A 22,107-nucleotide genomic window follows, 5' to 3' on the forward strand; every position below is an offset into this window, starting at 1 on the left:
GTAAAATTCATTCAGAGGTTCCAATTTAATGTTAAGGAAATAATCAGTTCCACAGCAAGGTTCCAGAGATGGATTACAGCTTCAGCATGATGCTTCCACTTGTATCGCATGTATAGTATGTAGAATTGGTGAAATTCATGATTACGTATGGTTTTATCATGAGATTCAATCCTTTTACATGTTCACAAAACACAAATCATGCTTTCAAAGAACAATGAATTACAGGTAGGCCTACATTGTATTTCTGTCCAAGACCCCCAAGCTACATGTATTCTTTTCTAAGAGTCATTTACTGTAAACATGATATATTCCCGGCATGAAATTTTCGCGAATTAGAGCCGACAGCCTTTTTCGTGGCATGAAATTTTCGCGAATTGCCACTGGCGTTCAATGCATGTAGTGTAGACAAAAACTTTCGCGTGCATTTTAATTTCGCGAATTTCGGCGCTCGCGAAATTCGCGAAATTAAAATGCACGCGAAAATTCCTCGTTTTACAGTATACTCTTCAGAACTTTTCTGTGCATACACTGGAAAAAGTGCTTCGGCCTACATATTAAAAAGTTAAATTGCTTTCTCATCCACTCCCCAGCCAGTATAAAATTTTAATGTCAGTGATTTTATGTTTATTCTTGGATAAGAGCCACTAAAGTACAAAGCACATGATTATTCCGTACGTGCATATTGTATGTGCATGATGGAAATAATTGCCTTTCCATCTACCTATGTGCCAAACCAAGATATCAGTTTCAATAATTATTTCCTGTGTAGACATACTGGTTATTGCCCCCAGGGTAATTGATCATAAATTTGAATGAATGAATCGTTTATTGATATCAGACAAGCTTTCTAATAAAAGTCACAAGAATCATTGATTATCCATTTTCACTGCATTATTTTGTTAAGAACTGAAAAGAAAGAAAAAAATTCCAACATCTTCCCACTCCTTTTTTCCTCTATCCTTCTGCAAATACATCTGAGCTTCTGCTGAACTAAAAAAATAAACAAACAAACAGACAAACAGAATCATGATTTTTTTTTTTTAATCTGGCCTCTGCCCTTACCATGTACCTACCTCTATGTCTTAGAATGAGTGGAATTCTCCATTGGCCTTTTAGCATGAATCAAATTTTAACACACTTTACCCAGCTGTTCTTCTATAAACAGGTCTGCCTTTTAAGAGTGACAGATATTCTCAGATGGGTCGTAAGAAAAAGAAAAAGAAAAATATTCATGGTACCTTATTGGCTCCTTCCCACCCACCACTGTTGAGCAAGAAATAGTAGTCCCCACTGGGTCAAAAGAGCAAATAACTTGAACCCACTTCACCTTCGCCACTATCATGATTACTACCATTTTTCACAGGTTTCACACTTTCAAGCGAACAGGTCTCTAATCACGTTTTTTGAGGTGCATGTGAGGCAGTGTGTTTAGAGTTTTGGAGTGTTCAGACCTTGATAAGTACCATAGATAATGCATCAATGAAGTTTGAGGATAATGGGATAATCTGTCCCAGCCTTATGATTTTTTTAAAGTTTCACTACCGCCATTGCTGTAGGCCTATAGGAAACATTTCATGTCACAGAGTAGGACAACAATCCAAAGAAATTATAAAAGAATTCATTATATTTCAATTTGTATATAGCATAATGAAAGATCACTACCGGTACTTTCCTCTTTCAGAAGACAAGTGGACTGATGTTACCCTCAACATACAATGTATCTGTGTTACTGTAGTACCAAGTGGAAGGAATGTATTAAAAAACATTTGATCGAAAATTGAATTTTATGGATTTTTTGTCATATTTCCTTTATTCACTCAATCCACATAATACACAGTTGTATGTTAGGGTTGCATTTCCCTGTAACTGAAAACAACATTCCATTCAACAAAAAGCTACCATTTGCCAGTATACACTGTACAATGTACGCTTACATGTAAAAGTGTTTACTTATGCACGAAACCCTTGTAGTAGATATAAAAGGATTCCAAGACTCAATAGGGTTTTTGAGGTCACACAGTTTAAATTGCAAATGCACTCTGAGAATCAAGCAAAAGTCAACATTGAGAATACTAGGGTGTTCCATGAGGGGTTTCAACCTGTCCTGCGACATGCTCAAATTCTTTATGCAACATCCTCAGCTCTTATGTAACATTCTCAAAAGCAGCAACATGCTATAGAACACTTCAAGAATACATTTGCAACAAGCTCAAAGTAAAATGTATTTTGAACATGTGGAAAACATAAGAAACATCAAACCACATTTACCTGGTACTTAGATACTTATGTGCAAAACATGAGAACATTGATTGTAAGCAGCAAAAAGAGAGATAAGCTGCGAAATATTGCATACTACGTGCTCATGATGTGCACTCTATGCACATACAATTTCTGCAATGAGAACTCTTATTCTGAGCTTGCAGTGTGCTCAAATTACAAGTTAGGAACCTTCCTGGAATACAGGATCTGTACATCTGCCTCATCAATGACCAAACATGGTATGAGAGGCGCATCATGGAGAAACCAGGTTTGATGTTTACATGCATGCACATGTGGCTCTGTATCACAAGGAGCACACCTGAATCTCGCCTTGAGAGGTGCCTAACTCCAGGGCACTCCAGGGCACGATTGCCTCTTCATACTTTATAAATTATACCCCTTTCATATTGGCCAAAAAATATGGTAGGCTTATGTCCTCCGGAGGTGCTCTATGTGCATCCCAGACCACTGTCAATATCAGGGGGGGGGGGTTGAAGAACTTGATGTGAACACGGCACGAACAGTGGATGAACACGGCATGAAATTTGTGCTAGACCGTCTTGCACGAACACAGAAAGTCCTCCGGAGGACATTGAAATCAGAAATTTATAAGTGAATATAATAAAAGGGTTTTTCTTGCTGCGAATCCATAATACATCAGATAGAAAAAAGTGTTAAAGAAAGAGTGGGAAAAAATCCAAATTGTTTTGTGATCCTAAGCTTATGAACTGTAAAGATGAATAATTGCTTTTCAGGGGAAAAAAAAGAATAGCAAGGTTGACCCTAAAGTCACCACTTCTGAGTCATTGCATAAAATCAGGTCAATCAACTATAATGTATTTGTGATGCACGGTCACATGTGATTTTTTTTTTAACCCAACAAGCATGGAACATGCAGTGAAACATACTGCATACACATTAACAAGTTTTTGTCAAGCCCACTAGAGGTGAAGGGAGACTAGGGGATTGCCTGCGGCGTCTGTCCGTCCACCGTCCGTCGTCCGTCCGTCGTCCGTCCGTCCGTAACGCTACAAAAACTTAAACTACTTTGTACTGAGTGCTTCAGTATCAATCAAACTTGGAGTGAAGAGTGTTTACTGTATACAGAAGTTATACATGTTAATACCAAACAGGAAAGTCACCTTATGGTCAAAGGTCATAGGCACGGGTCAACAAACTTTAAGAGACCAATGTTAAGTTTTTGCAGCGCGTTTCGATTATGACTCATAACTTTTGATTGGTATATCCATTTGTGGCCACATTAGGATTTTAGGTGTCTCTTGAGGAGTTAAAGTTCACCACAAGGTCAAAGGTCACAGTATTGGGTCAACAAACTTTTGGGGACCAATGTTTTTACGGCACGTTACGATTATGGCTCATAACTTTTGATTGGTATGTCCGTATGTGACCAAACTTTTAATGGTACACACTGTACTGTAGGTGTCCCTTGGGGAGTTGAAGGTCACCACAAGGTCAAAGCTCACAAAGGGGTCAAGGAACTTTTAGGGGCCAATGTTAGTTTTTATGGCGCATTTCGATTATGGCTTCACTTTTGCTCGGTAGGACTGTTTGCGACCAAACTTTAGCGTGGTAGATGTCTCTTGGGGAGTTGAAGATCACCGCATGGTCAAAGGTCACAGACAGGACTCAACAAACTTTCAGGGGCCAATGATAAATACAGGTCTAACAGAGTATTTTTTCTCTCCTTTTTTCCGATCATGTTCTTTCTTGAACAATCAAATTGTATGTACACCATTTTTTGTCGACCATATGACATTTTCACATGCATTTGCAAATAATTCTTGTCTTTACAAAACTTGAGTCTTGTTGTACTAACACTTTGCCTTGATTCGTCTTTATAACAATCAAAGATTTTTACAAATGTGTTGTGGTACATTTGAGGGTGAGACACATTTTGGCACTTGCCTTGTTCATAAAGCTTAAAGTCCCCATTCTTTTTTTTTTCCAGAAGTGAAGAGTATTTTCCACTGGGTTATCAGATACCAATTTCTTTTTAAAACCCATTCATACTCCCTCCACTCTGTCTTTACCTTCTGCATAGAGTGGGAGGATTGATCTTCATTCTCTACTGAAAATTCGAAGAGAAAGGAAAAGATATGATCATCACAATAATCTTAAAGGGGATGGCTAGTAACTGATCAGTGGGAATCAGTAGGAATGCTGAGGGATGATCGTTCCAATCCTTGTGGGATTCATTTAAGAGTACATTATATATCTATTCTTGTATGAAAATTATTTGCTTCAGAATGGTCTCATATTCAAGTAATGTGCAGTTTAATGCTTCCAGGTAAGCATCCCTGGTCAGTGACGGGGCATTAATCTGCACATTACTTGAATATGAGACCGTTCTGAAGCAAATAATTTTCACACAACAGTAGATATATATAATGTACTCTTAAATGAATCCCATAAGGATTGGAACAATCATCCCTCAGTATTCCCACTGATTCCCACTGATCGGTTACTAGCCATCCCCTTTAACCCTTTTTGTCTCACTTCTGCCTGTCACTCTGCTTCAGGAATGAAGAATATTCTCCTCTGGACCACTGCGGTTTCATGTCCTTTGTCTGGCTGTCATGGATGACACCACTGTTTTACAAGGCATACAAGCGTACCTTGGAGTACTCCGACCTCTGGACAATGTCTGACCTGGACAGGGGCGACTACAATGGAAAGAGGTGAGAGAGAGAATTGTGTTTGTTTGTTTGTTTGTTTGTTTGTTTGTTTGTTATTTTCCATCTGTACAAAGATGGATGGATAGCCCATATTCAGCTCTGCATTATCATAGTGCTGCTGGTCTTCCAAAGGTCTAGCTGTATAAACTATGCTTATACATTGTAGGGTGAACTAATGCACAAGATTATGCTCTCTGTTCTTTCTAATGAATGAATGAAGTAGGATCTTTTATGTGTGTTTGTCATCACTCTTTCACACATGGGACCTCCATTTTGTGTCCTGCCCGAGGGACGTAGTGCTTTGCCTAATACTAGACGGGATGGCATGATAACATGCAACATTTTGCTCAGCAAAACTCACTGGTATTTAAACCTGAGTGTGAACCTGAGCCATAGGATTGAAAGGTAGATAAACTACAGCCTGAGCCACCTTGCCGCATGGGTTTGCAAAAGTGATTAGGTTCACAACTTTTCAAGGTTTATGATCACTTTGCAGAGTTGTGAAGTTTTCCTGACTATGCCGGAGGCTCCATGATATCATTGAGTAACATTATCTCTTCATGTGATTAAGAGAATATGCCAACCCCTGTGATTTTGAAATTCTCTTTGCCTGTTGAGATTCATGTAAAACACACAAGTATCTCCCTCACTACCACTTGGACCCCCCCCCCCCATTTTGATTTGAGAAAACCAGTAAGGTTTGGATTTCCAAAAGTTTACAGGAGATTTTAATCTTACAGCAGCATAATAACATCTAAACGTCAGTGTCTGTATCGTTGTTGCAAACATAAGGTCTACAAATTGCTAAAGTTGTGATATTGTTCACTGGAATCCTCCCCCCCCCCCCCCCCCCCCCCCCCCCCCCCCCCCCGTTTTTACAAACATAGGTTTGAGCGTCTATGGCTGAAGGAGCTTGAGAGGAAGGGTGAGAAAGATGCCTCCATGGTACAAGTGGCGATTCGCTTCACTTTGACCCGGACCATCATCAGCATGGTGACACTGGTAGTGTCAACAATGGCCACCTTTATTACTGCGGTAAGCCCAGCCAATCCTGCTCTTCTCATTTCATTAGTGATCCAGCTTTTAGCTGTTGAGATAGGAGATTTTCATCTTTAAAGGGGATGGCTAGTAACTGATCAGTGGGAATGCTGGGGGATGATTGTTCCAATTCTTGTGAGATTCATTTAAAAGTACATTATATATCTATAGTTGTGTGAAAATTATTTGCTTCAGAGCAGTCTCATATTCAAGTAATGTGCAGTTGAATGCCCCATCACTGTACAGGCAGGCTAACCTGGAAATATTAAACTGCACATTACTTGAATATGAGACCATTCTGAAGCAAATAATTTTCACATAACAATAGATGTATAATGTACTCTTAAATGAATCCCACAAGGATTGGAACAATCATCCCCCGGCATTCCCACTGATTCCCACTGATCAGTTACTAGCCATCCCCTTTAAAGGGTCATGCTTTTTTTTTTTTTTTTAATCCATTGGGGATGAGTCCCAGGTGTACTCAGACAGGGGCCTATGGGAAATGCGTGTTGTAGCAAAATCAGCCCGTCCTCTACTGGTTAATACATGTAAGTATTTTTTGGTGCAAAGTGTGTAGTGGGCTGTGCGAAATCATTCTGTTTTTGGATATAATATATCCCTTTATGCAAGGCAAGCGAGACAGTTCGGTCAAAGTCAGGTCAAACTCCAAGACATATGCATGTGCAGTTTGGCCTTACGGTACTCAAACCAGTATGATATGAGTCGTGATTTTTCTTCTCAAACCAGTGCAATTCGGATAGCAATTCCTTTCTTACTTGTGTATGTGTGAACCGGAGTGCAAAAAAAAAAATGTGATTTGAAATGTTATTCAATGCTTGCTTTTTAAAATAAATGCATGTGAATAGGTCTATTGTGGGCAAAACAGTTTGTTCAAGGGTGAATGCACCAGACAGGATTAAAACCTACAGTAAGACGTCTTGTCTACAAATCTTTAGCTTTATTCTGTTAACCAATGGTGCTGTCACCCCTTGGTCTAGTCAAGAAGATATCACATAGGTCTACTGTAAAGCAAGATTATTTTTGCGCCATGAAATTTTTAGGAATTGGAGCTGACAGCCTTTTTTGCGTCATGAAATTTTTTGCAAATTGCCACTGGCATTCAATGCACACAGTGTAGACAAGAACTTGTGTGTCCATTTTAGTTTTGGCTCTCGTGAAATTTGCAAGATTAAAATGTACTTTAACATTTCTGGTTTTACAGTACATACTTGTACCTACTTGGTCTATTAAAATGCAGTTATAGAGCACTGTGGTGTGGAAAACATGTTGAAATCATTCACTCGTGTATTCCTTAGAACCAGTGTGAATGTCACACACTAAGGAATACTCAAACAGATGGGCAATGATGGTGACATTTTTTATGTTATATTTTGATATGTTTCAGCATAAAAAATGAAGAGCAAGAGATTTATAGTAGAGGGGAAAAATACAAAGAAATGAAAATAACAAGGTAATGGATAAAAAGTTTTGAAATAAAAGAGAATAAGAAACGCATTACATTTTTGTAATGTTCTGTGAAACATTTTGGGGTGTGGAAAGCCTTGTGCGGCATGAAAACAGGATGAAAAGAATATCCCAGATTATTTTGTTCTTTTCTTTATTTGTTAAATTATTCTATATAAATAGGTGTATCAGTATGGCCTTGATGCAAACTTTAAATCCAGTATGCTGTACAATTTGTAGGTGGTGGCTAGCAGTATGTAATGCTCACTTGCTACCCCAACTGTTAAAGGGACTGTACAGTATTGGTTGAGGTGAGGATTTAGGTTTAACATTCCTAAGTGAGATAATAAGAAACCTCTTATGAAACATCAAAGAGCGTGTAATTTTAAGAAGGATTCAACATTTATTTGATGAAAATTGGTTTTCAAATGGCTGAGATATCAACAACACAAAATGATAATAATAAAAGACGACAGGCCACAACTTTTATTAGGATCTCTTTGTTTCAACTTGTCTTTGGATATCTCAGCCATTTCAAAACCAGTTTTCATCAAATAAACTTTTGATTTCCCTTAGAATTGCATGCTCTTTGATATCTCATAGAGTGGTTTCTGAATATATCTCGCAAAAAGTTCAAAGCTAAATTATCCTCACCTCAACCAGAACTGTACAGTCCCGAGATTCAAAATATATGCTGAATTCATCCTACAATGTACACCTGCCAAGTGTGAAAATTTACTGTCATGAAAGTCAGCGCTTTTCGAGTGATGCATGAGCTTATCAGTACCTGAACAGCAGATTCACAAGGTGTTTTCACATCAGCTCGATAAAAATCCAAGCTCGAGATATTTTTCGCAGAAAATAGTCAGCAAAATAGCGCGCTATTTCGAAACATCGGGCTGATGTGAAAACGGCTATTGAGCTGCATTGCACACTTCATCATGATGGTAGCGAGATTGCATGTCTGAGAGAAATAGGGCAAAGTTGCAGAGAAGAAGTAGGCCTACTGTTAAACGAGAAATGTTTGCGTGCATTTTAGTTTCACGAATTTCGCGAGTGGCAACATTCACGAATTAAAATGTATGCGAAAGTTCAATGCCTACACAATGTGCATTGGATGCCAGTGGCATTTCGCGAAAATTTCATGCTGCGAGAAAAGGTCGTCGGCTCCAATTCGCAAAATTTTCATGCTGCGAATATATTGTGTTTTACAGTAGGTCAAAACATGTGCATGCTGGCAATTCATTTGTTTGAGTAATGCGTTGGAATTGATGGTGTAGTATCACAACACAACAGTGAAGTATGTAGAGATGGAGTCATTATGTTAAGTACAGCCCAGAGGGAAATAAGTGCCACTGCATGCATGATTTAATAGGTAGCGACTACTGTGCAGGACTACAAACAGAGCAAAACATGTCCTATTGTGTTTGTGACCTTTCCTACTTTATATGCCCTGGGGAGGGTATTATTATTAAGTGCTGAATAAAGCTTGGCAGCTCCCAAATTGTTAAAGATCACCACCCAAACTCGGCAAGACACTTGAGGATTTTCCCTAACATGGCAAATTATTTTTAACCTATTCAGTACTGGGGGGCGTTTCATCAACGAGTTCGTCGGAGGTTTTCACCGACAAATTTGCTCTCAGCCAATCAGACGCAAGGACTTCAGTAGCTTTTAACAGTTGTCGGTGTAAATCACTGACAAAAAGTTTCATGAAATGGTCCCCTGGAAGAACTTTCCTGCAAATATTATGAACTTATAATTGAATTAGCACCTTTAATATTAAAAGTTGGAGAAAGATTATGCTGTCCTGGGTTAGATTTATTAAATCAGCACAAAATCAGAAAGAAATTTTTAAAAATCTGCCAATATGAGAAAAGACACAGGGAAGACTGAAATGATTTTTTTTTTTTTGTCTATACACTCCCCTTGAGAAACACTTAACAATGGGTGATGAAATTACAGTGAAGAAACATGGGCCATGGATGGAAGAGGGAAGGGGGTAAACATTGATCCTTCATCCGCCCCCTGAAAAAAAAAAATCAAAATCCATCGCCACTGAGAATACAGCACAAAACCCTGCTGCTGTGGCTCTATGTTATGGACTTGAAGGGTTAGGGAATTACAAAGAATACCATTCTTTAAGAGGAATTCAAAGGTTATATGTTAGGAATGGTTGAGACATCCAAAAACAACATAAAACTAGAGAAGCACTCTGAGAGCACAGACATCTACCAAACATGCAGCCCATTTCCACCACTGATCTTGTTCTTCCATAGAGATATCAGTGATTTCCACTCATACGTAGTTTAGCATTGTGTCCTGAAAGTCGCCTGATTTTCCAATATAGAAGCCTTTGTTATGTCATAAACCCTCAGCTGCACGGTGCGCCTCGCCCTAGCAGAAACTGTTGTAGAGCACTCACTTTAGCGCGCACATGCAAACCTCAAATACGCGCAGCCTGAACTCCCAAGTTCATTGACCCTACCTGCCAAAATATCAAAAATCCTTCATAAATTCCCCAAAAATTCTTGGATCATGACTAAAATTTAATAATTTGTTACTTGTATCATTTTAAACCTTTTCTGCAAGTTTCATCCAAATCTGTTGACTACTTTTTTAGTTATTTTGCACAATAGACAAACTAACTAACAAACGAACACACACAAACCAACTGTAACGAAAACATAACCTCCTCTCTTGGCGGAGGTAACAAAGCGATCCTGATTATTAGGACCACCCTGTTTTGGATATCTCAGCCATTTCAAAATCAGTTTTCATCTATTGAATAAATTCCTCTTAGAATTACATACTCTTTCATATTCCGTAAGAGGTTCCATATTATTCACCAAAAAATGTTAAAAACCTGAAGTTCGGACTAAACAACCAAAGCTATCCAATCCCTTTAACTCGTCACAGCCCTGTTCCAAAAACAGCTCGCCATATATCAAAAGGGGGTCAAACACACACCATAGACATGTACCATAAGATGAGGAATGAATGAGTTTTGGCTCTTTTTGTAGTCAGAGTTGGCCATCTGGGGCTTGTTTAATTTTGAAGTGGCTATCAATCATGTTCTTTTGCAATAAGTACTGTGGAACTTGGGGTCTCCAACACTCTATATCTTAACGGGATGGTATAGTTCTGGTTGAGATATGATGGCTTCAGGTTTCCAACTTTTGTGTGAGATAATACGAAGCCTCTCATGAAATTTGAAAAAGCATACAATTATAAGAGGAATTGAAAGTTTATTTGATGAAAATCGCTGAGATATATTCAAAAACAAGAGATCATAATAAAAAGTGAGACCCACCTTTTATTAGAAAACGTTATTTTACCTTGTTTTTGGATATTTAGAACTCGACCATTTCAAAACCGACTTTTATCCAATAAACTTAGAATTTTATGTTCTTTAATGCTTTATAACTGGTTTCTAGGTATCTTGCACTAAAACTAAAATCTAAATTTTCCATCTCAACCAAAGCTACAAGTGTGGATCTATACTATCTCTTTAACTTGGGAAGTTGTTGTTGTTATTGTTATTATTAATTTTTTTTTAGTGAAACTGTGCCTTATTTTTAGATTAAGATGTCCTGAGGGCAGTCTATAAAAGGATATTTTGTGAGTTGTGTACAGAACTCTTGTGTAGAAAATGTCTGGATTAGACTTCTTCTTTGAAGAAGGAAAACCATGCATCATGAGCATTGAAAAGATAGCGTTCTATGTAGTGTTTTTTCATCCCATGTGTAATACAAGGAAAAGTACCTGAACAGTTTTCGGGTAATTAAATGATTCCTCTTTGTTAACTCTTCATGTGCCACGTTCACACGTCCCACTCAGTTGACGGCGTGCCAACTTCGCATATTCCGCTCAAACGCACTAATCCGCTTAAACCGATAGATAAATCGCCTAATCCCGCAGTACAATGAAAGCTTTTTTCACGCTTTTGCTCCTTTTACATACAGCTTGCATTCTATGTGGTGATTGACTATCAAGCGGTGTTCCCAACTAAATATTTGCGTGCAAATTCTAAGTTTCTCTCACGGTTTCATGTACAAAAGTCATGCCTTTACAGTAGTGTAGCAAATGGTCATTAAAAAAAAAATAAGTAGAAGTATATTTGTCATACAATTTATATCAAAGCAAAGCTGGGCATTCCTCTTCAACTTTGCTCACTATTATGTCCAGCTTAACAGAAATTTGTAGAAGTTATAAATATAGATTGGAAAAACAGAATTCTTTCTCAAAGCATGACTTCCTTCGTGTCTCAGAATAACGTGGCACACAGGGGATTTCCACCATGGAACATAAAGAGTTAAAAGGGTTATAGATAGATAGATAGATAGATAGATAAATAGATAGATAGATAGATGGCTGGATCTTGGTTTATTTCATCAAAAGGAACATACATAGCAGCCCAGAGGTTGAATTGTTCTTGATGTAAATATACAAATGGCATTAATTTTTATTTATCTTTCTTTAGTTCTTTTTGCATTTATATGTCGTTTCAATCATTTCCCCTGTAAAAACAGGCCAACAGTTGAGAAAGTTTAATATAAGCTACCACAGATAAGCACTAGTATATTTCTGGAATTTGTTGAAGTTTACCCAGTTAACATTGTATTTGGGTTTCAGTGTTTTTAACACTACCCAACACAAAACAAAACAAAACTCAATCTATCACTCTGAGATAAGGCAGCCTTTGGCACATTTTTATGCCAAGATTCTGCCGGTCAGATACCCAAGGGCGTACAAGTTCGTCAAACTGGGTGACCGGGGCACACTTCCGTTGGTGTCAGACTTGACGATAGGAAGGAAGAGTCATGACACACTCAGAGAGTCTTGACTGGGAGACTCTTCGCTAGATTTTTTTTTCCTCCCAGGAAACATTTAACAGTTTCTTCCCCGGTTATAGCTCTAGCAGAGAAGCATCAACCATGAAGAGAAAGTTATGTTTGATGAAGTTGGCAGATTTCACAGGGCAGATCTGAACAATGACTCAGCAAACTGTACAGAAGACCTATTCTTCTTATCTGGTGGAAGTGAACTCATTTTGATGGCCAGTAATCTATCTAAGGTGGTTTCCTGTAAGAAACCTCAAACAGCCCTCTGAGCCATATGACCAGGAAATCACTGTTTTCCTAGCAAATCTGTTGCAAGCTGGAGAACTAATAAACATTACTATGGTTTTCTTGAACCATGTGAAGAAATTACTCTGCTTTTCTTGGAGTTCTGATGAAAATAGTGTGTACTGAGAAGCAAAGTTTTATCAATAGTCATGCTAGATGCTCAAAAGAAAGAGATTCATACAAATATTTCAAAATCATATGTCTAAGAAGCTTGAATACAGGAACATGTCAGAGCATTGGCAGCATTTGATTAATGATTGATCAAAAACAATCAACATATATCTTGCAAAGAATCGTTGCAGCTACACTAGCATCTCCAAAGTGGGGTCTGTGTGTGTTGGTGCCACATTTGCCTCTCTGACGGCAGACATGGTCATTTTTTTTCTCTCTCTTCTGTTCTGTCCTTAATTTAAAACAGCTGAATATTATTGTAGAGTTGGGCATGTTGTGTGCCTGTTTATGTAGTCACTCACAAAACAGTGATGACTTGTGTTCAGGAGCATGCCTGCTTGCCACTGGAGTCATCATCGTACAATGGATTTGACTGTGGTCAAAGTCGTGCCCTGAGACAGCTAAACTTCCTGTGTCCGTCCATCAACTGACTTGAGTTCAAGCCATTGACACAGTTCTTGATAAGATAGAGTTACTGATAGACTGAGGACGTGCATACCACTTTCCACAAGGAAATTAGCAGAGGACCATTCCTGTGAGTGAAACCTAGTCTGTAGACTCAGGTATTGAAACAAGGATATGGAAAACTTTGAAATCAAAATGTCAATTCGATGTCTGATTAGCACCTGAAAATGTGGTGGTGAGATTGAATCATGGCTTGAATAAAGTGTTGAAATGAAGAACATGGAGCTATTTGTGTTATCACCATGACAGCTAGACACCATGAATTCTGTAGTTAAAAGAGTAACTTTTTTGAAGTAGGTTGAGGGTTATGATCACACTTGCTTACATGACAGAAATACAGCTGCCAAGTCTTTCAGAATGTGCAGGAGGCTGTCTGATAAAAAAGGATATAAATAACTTTATATTTCTATGTCCCAACAAAAGAATATGAAGCCTCCCACATTCTAGGAAGTGTTATTGCCTGGAGAGAAATACTCATCAAACCAGAAGTACCTCCCTGGGAGCTGTAAAGATCCTTCCTGAACTCATGTGGGGGGAAAAGTTAGTAGCCCTGTCTGAATGCCTCGGCGAGCGGTACATTGTAGGTGCATTCACATTTTGAAGTATGCAGTGGTATTTATACCATACCATTAGCCCTTCTATGTATTCATATGTTGACCGTCTTCTTTTTCTTCTCCTTCTTCTTTTCCTCCTTCTTCTTCTTCTTCTTCTCCTCCTCCTTCTTCTTCTTCTTCTTCTTCTTCTTCTTCTCCTCCTCCTTCTTCTTCTTCTTCTTCTTCTCCTCCTTCTTCGTCTTCTTTTTCTTCTCCTTCTTCTTTTCCTCCTTCTTCTTCTTCTTCTTCTTCTCCTCCTCCTTCTTCTTCTTCTTCTTCTTCTCCTCCTTCTTTGTCTTCTTTTTCTTCTCCTTCTTCTTTTCCTCCTTCTTCTTCTTCTTCTTCTCCTCCTCCTTCTTCCTCTTCTTCTTCTTCTCCTTCTTCTTCGTCTTCTTCTTCTCCTTCTTCTTCGTCTTCTTCTTCTTCTCCTTCTTCTTCTCTTCTTCTTCTGGTTATAAAGTCTGCTTCCTTCAATTAGCTGAAAATTCATGCTGACTTTGTATATTCACCGTAATTCACACTCATTCAAGTGTTACTTCCATTTAATGTTTGGACAGTTTATTTAGAAATATTTACAAGCACATACAAAAAAAACCAAACAAACAAATGTAGCAAATGTGAAGAACATTGCAAAATACCATGGTGATACTGAATAGCTAACTGCAGTAGTTCATTTGGTACTGTTCTCATTCAAGAAATAAATATGCCATTGTATTACTGACCAAAAAAATACACCTCGCCTTGATTTAAGCATCGGGCACACCCTGTGGATGTTATACTTATATTTCGTATTAGAAAGAAAGCAAGAAGTGTGTCTGGTCATGTGAAAAATACACTACTGTACAATTAGTGTTATTTCTGTATACATGATTTCACACTCAAATATCTTGCATGCACAATTTAGTGCAAAGTTTGAATTACCTTGCAAAATACAACAGTATTTCTTTTTTTTTCATATGAGTGCACATAAATTGATTGCTTTGATTATGATTGTTATTATTTCTATTTTTCACCAAGAGAATGGTAAAAAAGTAGGTGCAGGCCAATGATTTTTTTTCAGTGAAATTTTGTCATGTCTTGCAAATGTGGTTTTGCCAACTAACATAATAGTTTCAGTCAGGCTTGTCTGACACCCCCCCCCCCCCCCCATAATTTCAAGATAGCAGCATGGACTCCAAACCATATAAATCTACCTTTAAAGGACAAGTCCACCTTCATATACATAAGGATTGAGAGAATGCAGCAATATTAGTAGAACACATCAGTGAAAGTTTGAGGAAAGTTGGACAATCCGTTCAAAAGTTACGAATATTTTAAGTATCTGCACAGTCACTGCTGGAAGAGAAGACTACTACAGTGTATGATGTCACATGCGTACAACTATATAAGGAAAATAAAAAGAGAATTTCACAAAACTTTACTTTTTGAATAAAGTGTAAATTTCTTTGACTTGCTACTGATGTATGTTAAGGGTAATATTCCCCCTGCCTTCTGAAAGAGAGAAGTCGAGTATTCTTTTGTTATGCGAGAAAAATGGAAATATGTTGAATTTTCTTTATTCTTTCTTATATCGTTGTACTCATGTGACATCACAAGCTAAAGTAGTCTTTTCATCCAGCCATGACTGAGCAGAAACTTCAAAAATTCATAACTTTTGAACGGATTGTCCGATTTCGCTCCAACTCTCACTGATGTGTTCTACTAATATTGCTGCATTTACTCAACCCCCATGTCTACGAAGGTGAACTTGTCCTTTAAGCATAAAAAAGTTTCTATCTGATGATAAACCAAAATATTTTCTCCCACTTACAACCCTAGATCTGGCAAGTTTCCAACTTGCATTGATAACTTATGAATTGCCCAGAAATTTCACAGACCTGTTGGTAAATGCACTGCCCTTGGAAGGAGGACTTGTGCCTCTTAATCGTAGCACATTCAGTAGATAAACATTATTAAAGTTATCACAGTGAAAAAAAAGTCCGGTGCACTGATTTTACCTGAGGATTCAAAATGAGTGGAATGGGTCAACCTTTATTGCAGTTAATATTTTTGTCCTTCTGAAAAAAACAATTCTTGCACATAATTATCAGAATTATCAAATTGGAAACAAATTGATGTGAAATTGTGATTTTTAAAGCACCCTTTTTATAAAGAATCGTGTGATTATGTTTTTGAGGCCCCTTTAAATTTCCTAAAAGCCCTTGGCGTGCTCTTTGCCTTCAACTCTAATAACTTTTGAAAGGATGATGCTACTGATGAATGTACAGGTGAAGTCCCTAAATTTCAAAGTCTTTTTCCTGAGTAAACACTTTTCAAGAGTTTGTACATTATTTCTTTCCAATATATAGATTGATAAATGTGGGTTAGGACAGTGCATATTGAGTTAATACATCATTTTAAAGCATAGTGTCTGTTCTTTCTGAATCTTTCCTTAATTGAAGATTCATGTCTGGTGACTTATTCATGGTTTTGTGATGGGAGGTTACAATATTTATACTTTGAGAAGTGTTTTGATGCCCTTACAATGTCCTGTCCTAAGCGAGGACATTTCTGATGACCATCATTCCCAGGAGACATTTCCATATTGACTGAAGATGACTTGATGCGTGGGAGTTGGCTGGCAGGAAAAATTGCTGTGCATAGCTTTTCTTCTGTAGCTCAACAAAGGTTTAACAATTCCTGTGAGAATAATAATTCTAACAGGGTTGTTGTTGATGTTTCTTTTTATATAAAGAAACTGCAGAGAAATTTTGTTTTTGTTTTTTCTGATTGAACCACACATTCATTCCCGTACACTGGGCCGTTGCTAGGCATGCTATGCCACCAATGTTTGTGTTAAGATTTCACTCCGACATCTAATTTCGCTACACAAATTCTCATGGCTTTGTACATTGTAACATCGTTATTAAACAGAGATGCCACATTTTATTTCTTTGCAGTATTGCATGTACTGGTATGCGCTGCTTTTGCCAGAAATGCTTTAGATACAATGAAAAACACTGTTTTTCATGTTGTATTACGACACATGTTTATTGCAGGAAAGATAAAAATACCGTTTTTGCACCCTATGTATGCCTTTTCAGCTCTCTGAATACTACAATGCCATATACAAGGTTGGGAAACTGTAGTACTTCAATTTTGTATGATTGCCTCTGGGTACAATGGGCACCAGGAAGGTAAAACATAATCCCTATTCATCGACAGTTGGTGGCAGGATGTGTTTGCCCTTTCACAAATGATGTAAGGAGTAAACATAAAGACCGAGTGAGAATTGGTGTAAAGAAAATCAAGGTGACTGTTGGGAAATTGGAGTGCAGGTAACAAAGGATTCATCTTTTTTTAAACGTTTTCCATGATGGTTCCTACAGGCTGTTATCGTGGAGAAACTCTTGGAATACACCGAGTCAGAGGAGGTCAACGTCTGGTATGGGATCGGCCTCGTCATAGCAACCTTCGTCCTGAACATCGTCCGGATATGCAGCGACGTCTTCTACTGGGTCTTCAGCTGTCGAACGTCCACCCGACTGCGCAGCGGGGTCCTGTGCCTGGCTTTCCGGCGGCTGGCCTACCTGCGCAGTCTCAAAAGCCATAGTGTAGGAGAGGTGAGGCATTGACTCAAAGAATTGTTCTTGGTTTCGGTTTGAAAAAGCCATTCTAGGCCTATTCTATTTCAATTCAAGGCCCACATGCTGTTGATGGCATAGACAATTGCAAGTGAAGTGATCCGAAGCCAATGCAGTGCCACAAAGACCTTTGGAGAGCTGAGAATGCATTTATATTTTTGTGAGCTTGGAGAAAGAGGTTAACTAGTTGAAAATTGCCTCAGCGCACTCTCCACACTGTGAGACTCTTTTCCCAGACTTCACATAATCTACCATTTTGTCATGGTGCAGCCCATTTTGACAATAGCCTGTCTAGATGTTTTATCACCACTCTTTTTCTTGTTTATTGACATGGATAAAGAATCAGGAGGAAGACAGGGTAGAAGAGAAGGAATATGTTGAGGAGGAGGAAAGAGGAGGAGTGGATTAAAGAGGAAAAGAAGTAGATGGAAGAGCAGGAGGAGGAAGAAAAAGAAAAGGAGAAGGGATGGAAAAAGAGGAGAAAGGGGAGTAGGGGAGGAGTAAGAAGAAGAAGAAGAGGAGGAGGAGGAGGAAAAGGACTATGTGGAGGAGGAAGACAAGGTAGAGGAGGAGGAGATCGAAGAGACAGGAAGAAAAGGAGGAAATGGAGGATAAAGAGGAAGAGGAGGAGGATAATGAAAAAGAGGAAGAGGAGGAGGAGGTTAAGGGAAAGGAGGATGAGATGGATTAGACAGAGAAAGAGGAGGAGGAGGAGCAGATTGAGGAGGAAGAGGGAGAGGAGGAAGAGGGGACGAGGAAGAGGAGAGGGAATAGGTTAAGGAGAAAGAAAGAGGAGAATGGATAGGTTGAAGGGGAAAAGGAGGAAGAGGAGTAGGTCTACCAGAATAGGGAAAAGGATTGGAAGAGGAGGAGAAAGGGGAGTACGTGGAGGAGTAAGAAGACAAGGAAGAGGAGGAGGAGGAAGAGGAGGAGAGGTAGGTGGAGGAAGAAGACAAGGTGAAGGAGGAGTAGATAGAGGAGACAGAGGAAGAAGAGGATGAAATGGAGGATAAGGAAAAAGAGGATAAGGGAGAGAAGGAGGAGGATAAGGAACAGGAGGATGAGGTAGATTAGACAGAGAAATAAGAGGAGGAGCGGATTGAGGAGGAAGAGAGAGAGGAGGAGGAGGAGGGGAGGAGGAAGAGGAGAGGGAATAGGTTAAGGAGAAAGAAAGAGGAGAATGGATAGGTTGAAGGGGAAGAGGAGGAAGAGGAGTAGGTCTACAGCAGTAAGGAAGAAAAAGAGAGGGAAGAGGATTGGAAGGGGAGGAGAAAGGGGAGTACGTGGGGGAGTAAGAAGAAAAGGAAGAGGAGGAGGAGGAGGAAGAGGAGGAGAGGTTGGTGGAGGAAGAAGACAAGGTAAAGGAGAAGTAGATAGAGGAGACAGAGGAAGAAGACGATTAAATGGAGGATAAGGAAAAAGAGGATAAGGAACAGGAGGATGAGGTAGATTAGAGAAAGAGGAAAAGGAGCAGATCGAGGAGAAAGAGGGAGAGGAGGAGAAGGAAGATGAGAAGGAAGAGGGAGAGGAGGAGTAGATGGAGGATTAGTAGATAGAGATTGAGAATGTAGGGAGAACCAGTAGGAGAAGGAGAAAAAGGAGACAGAAGGGGAGTCAAAGTAGAAGGAGGAAGCCAGAGGAGGAAGATGCAGACGAGGAGGAAGAGAATGAGTGTGCAGAGAAGAAGGAGGAGAGGTGGGGTTGACGGGGTGGAGGAGAGGGAGGATGTTGCATAAGATTGCATAGATCATGAAGATGAGGAGAATGAGGTGATGGAGGAAGAGGAGGAGGAGAAATTGTCCTAGGAAACAAGTGAGAATGACCAGGATTATGGATAGTAAGAGGTCATGAAGGGAAATAGGAAAAGGGGGATATGAAAAAGGAGAATGAGGAGGAGAAGGATACGAAAATGGAAACAAACCAGAAGAAGGATGGAGTAGTGATAGAAGTTCCTGGAATGCAATTAGAAATAGGAGGAGGAGGAGGAGAAGAGGTATTCATAGATCTGGTGATTCAAACTTCAATCACATTCTCTTCCCTTCAGATCGTCAACATCTGCACAAATGATAGCCACCGCATCTTTCAGGCCTGCCTCATCGGCTACTATCTCATCTCATCTGTTGTCATGCTGGTGGCGGCCACCGTAGCAACCCAGCTGATTGTCGGACCAGGCGCCCTCATCGGCACTGTCGTCACCTTTGCTCTCTTCTTTCCCCTTCAGGTATCTTGCAGTTTAAATGTCATCCACTCTTTCTGGAGCCTCCCTTAAAGAGATGAGTTTCTATTTCTATAACATTATCTCCTGATTATAATTACATATTGCCCTACAATCTCATTATTGCCACTTGTGGTTTTTACGAGTGGATTTAGAATATTGAAGCATAAAATGTCACCACTGAAAACAACAAAAAAAAGAAAACTCATGATAATGAAGAACTTGAAATGATTTGAAATATGTACATTCTTCATTGAACTTCATACAATATCTGTTGTCTTTTTTATATTGAACAGAAAGTTGTAAGTGCTGCAAACTTGGCCTAGGAATCTCAACAAATGGCCAGAGCAATGAAAAGAATACTGTTCACATAGTGACTTTTTGCCTGTCATTTACTCTTTGTTTCCCTTTCACTTTCGTTTCGCCTAGTTTTGAGCTAACTATCATATCCCCAGTTGCAGCATCTCATGAGAATATAATAATGTGACCCGCTACAACAAAAGAATCCGAAAGTCGAGGGAGGTCAATATATTCTGAAAATGATATGACATTATTCCCTTACTCTTCCACTTCAATTTCATAGATAACACAACTTGTAAAAGCACTCTGTTGCGGAGATATTGATGATTTTATGAGACCATACTGAGTGGTTTAGGAAATAAGCGTTTCAAGAAAACCACCATCAAAGTTTTCTTTCCGACACAATCATGATCAAGGGGAGACAACTAAAGACAGTTCTCACCTCTTGACAATAGAAGGTCTGCTCATCGCAACCTCTGCGATGTTCATTCAAACTTAGCGGGTTACCAATGAGTAACCAGGATGCCACGCACTGACCAATAAGATCACTCCCTCGTTGATAGGGTTGGATTCTATCTCCGGGGCTAAATCCATATCTTCGGACACTTTTCTGTTCCGTTGATCATGTAGCTTCGAAATGTTGGCAGACGATAGACAAAACATTAGACTGCAATTTTATGCCAACAGCAGAACTTGTATAATTTAGACTAATTTTGATGATCTGACTTCAAACTCGATTTTCTCGGCTCAGCCATTAGCAACTTTTGGATCCTTTAGTTGAGGTGGGTCACATATTTATATGTGTGTGTGTGTTTGCTCTTCATGTTTTTCATTTGTTGCTTGACAAATCACATAACAACCATTCTGATTGTCTGTCTTTTCCTGTCCTCACTCTCTGGGAAAACAAACAAACAAACAAACAAACACAAAATAAACCTCAAACAATCCCCCCCCCCCCAAATGAAGCTGCTCTTCGGGCAACTCACGTCGGTGATCCGCATTAGATGCGTTCCCGTCGTGGATCAGAGGATACAGAAGATGAACGAGATTCTGACCTACGTCAAACTGATCAAGATGTACGCCTGGGAGAAGCCTTTTGCGAGGACCATAGGAGGTAAAGGATGGATAGTTGATGTGCTTTTGCAGCGTGTAGGATAACAAGTTGCCACAGCCTAAAGTGCAATTCCACACCCATGTTCAACTAGTTCCCGTATGACTGCAAAGTGAATGACAGTAATGCTGTGATTACAGGGCCCTGTTTCATAAAGCTGTTCGTAAAGTTACGAACAACTTACGAGCGACTGGTGATCAGCTCTTGTGCTTAATTATGGAAATTCTGATAAGTATAGCACATTAAAACTGATCACCAGTCACTTGTAAGTTGTTCGTAACTTTACGAACAGCTTTATGAAACACCCCCCAGGATTTCAGTTGGGTAACAATGAAAATGGGAAATATCACATGGAAAGATATGCTAGAAGTATTGCAATTTCATTGCTTCTTTATCATTAGTAGTAATAGTATTAGTATTAGTACTATTATCATTATTATTATTATTATTACTACTACTACTACTACTACTACTACTACTACTACTACTACTACTACTACTACTACGGGTACTACTACTACTATCATCATCATCACCATCATCATTTGCACAGTACTCTTCTATCATGATAATGGCTCAGCTGATTCAAGAGCTTTGTAGAGGATGGGAGAAAAGGGGCTTAGGGCCTCTTTAGGGGCTTTATTTGTAGTATGCACTCTTGAGATTTTATATTTCATTTGAGAATTTTTTTTTTTTTTTTTAAATGTATCTTAATACTTTATATATGAACGAGCATTCTCTATCTGTTTGTATATATTTGCCGAAACATCCAGCTATTCGCTCCAGGGAAAAGAAACTGTTGGAAAAATCCAGCTTGATCCAGAGTTACAGCGTCAGCATCATTCCTGTTGTGCCAAGCTTGGCATCTGTCGCCGCCATCCTCATCCACGTTGCCATGGGAAACTCACTGACCGCATCAGAAGTGAGTTCAAGCTTGGATTTTGATAGATGATAACAATAGCAGCAGAAGCAGTAGTAAAAGTAGCAGTAATATGAGTAGTAGTGGTAGTAGTGGTGGTAGTAAATGTAGTAAATGTAGT

At 39.0% G+C, this 22,107-nt stretch overlaps 1 protein-coding gene across 1 annotated transcript in view; it reads left to right on the forward strand.

Moving 5' to 3' along the window:
- Nucleotides 1-22,107, forward strand: part of LOC139734444 (ATP-binding cassette sub-family C member 5-like) — a 75,129-nt gene that overhangs the window by 26,737 nt on the left and 26,285 nt on the right. The window contains exons 2-7 of the mRNA XM_071645229.1: nucleotides 4,800-4,958; nucleotides 5,843-5,990; nucleotides 17,187-17,420; nucleotides 19,486-19,662; nucleotides 20,923-21,070; nucleotides 21,841-21,989. Coding sequence (XP_071501330.1) covers nucleotides 4,800-4,958; nucleotides 5,843-5,990; nucleotides 17,187-17,420; nucleotides 19,486-19,662; nucleotides 20,923-21,070; nucleotides 21,841-21,989 — 1,015 coding nt within the window. The remainder of the gene's footprint in view (nucleotides 1-4,799; nucleotides 4,959-5,842; nucleotides 5,991-17,186; nucleotides 17,421-19,485; nucleotides 19,663-20,922; nucleotides 21,071-21,840; nucleotides 21,990-22,107) is intronic.

The sequence above is a fragment of the Diadema antillarum genome, unplaced genomic scaffold (genome assembly GCF_040938485.1).
Source record: "Diadema antillarum isolate AM-2024a unplaced genomic scaffold, OU_Dant_1.0 seq00000526_RagTag, whole genome shotgun sequence".
NCBI lineage: Eukaryota > Metazoa > Echinodermata > Echinoidea > Diadematoida > Diadematidae > Diadema > Diadema antillarum.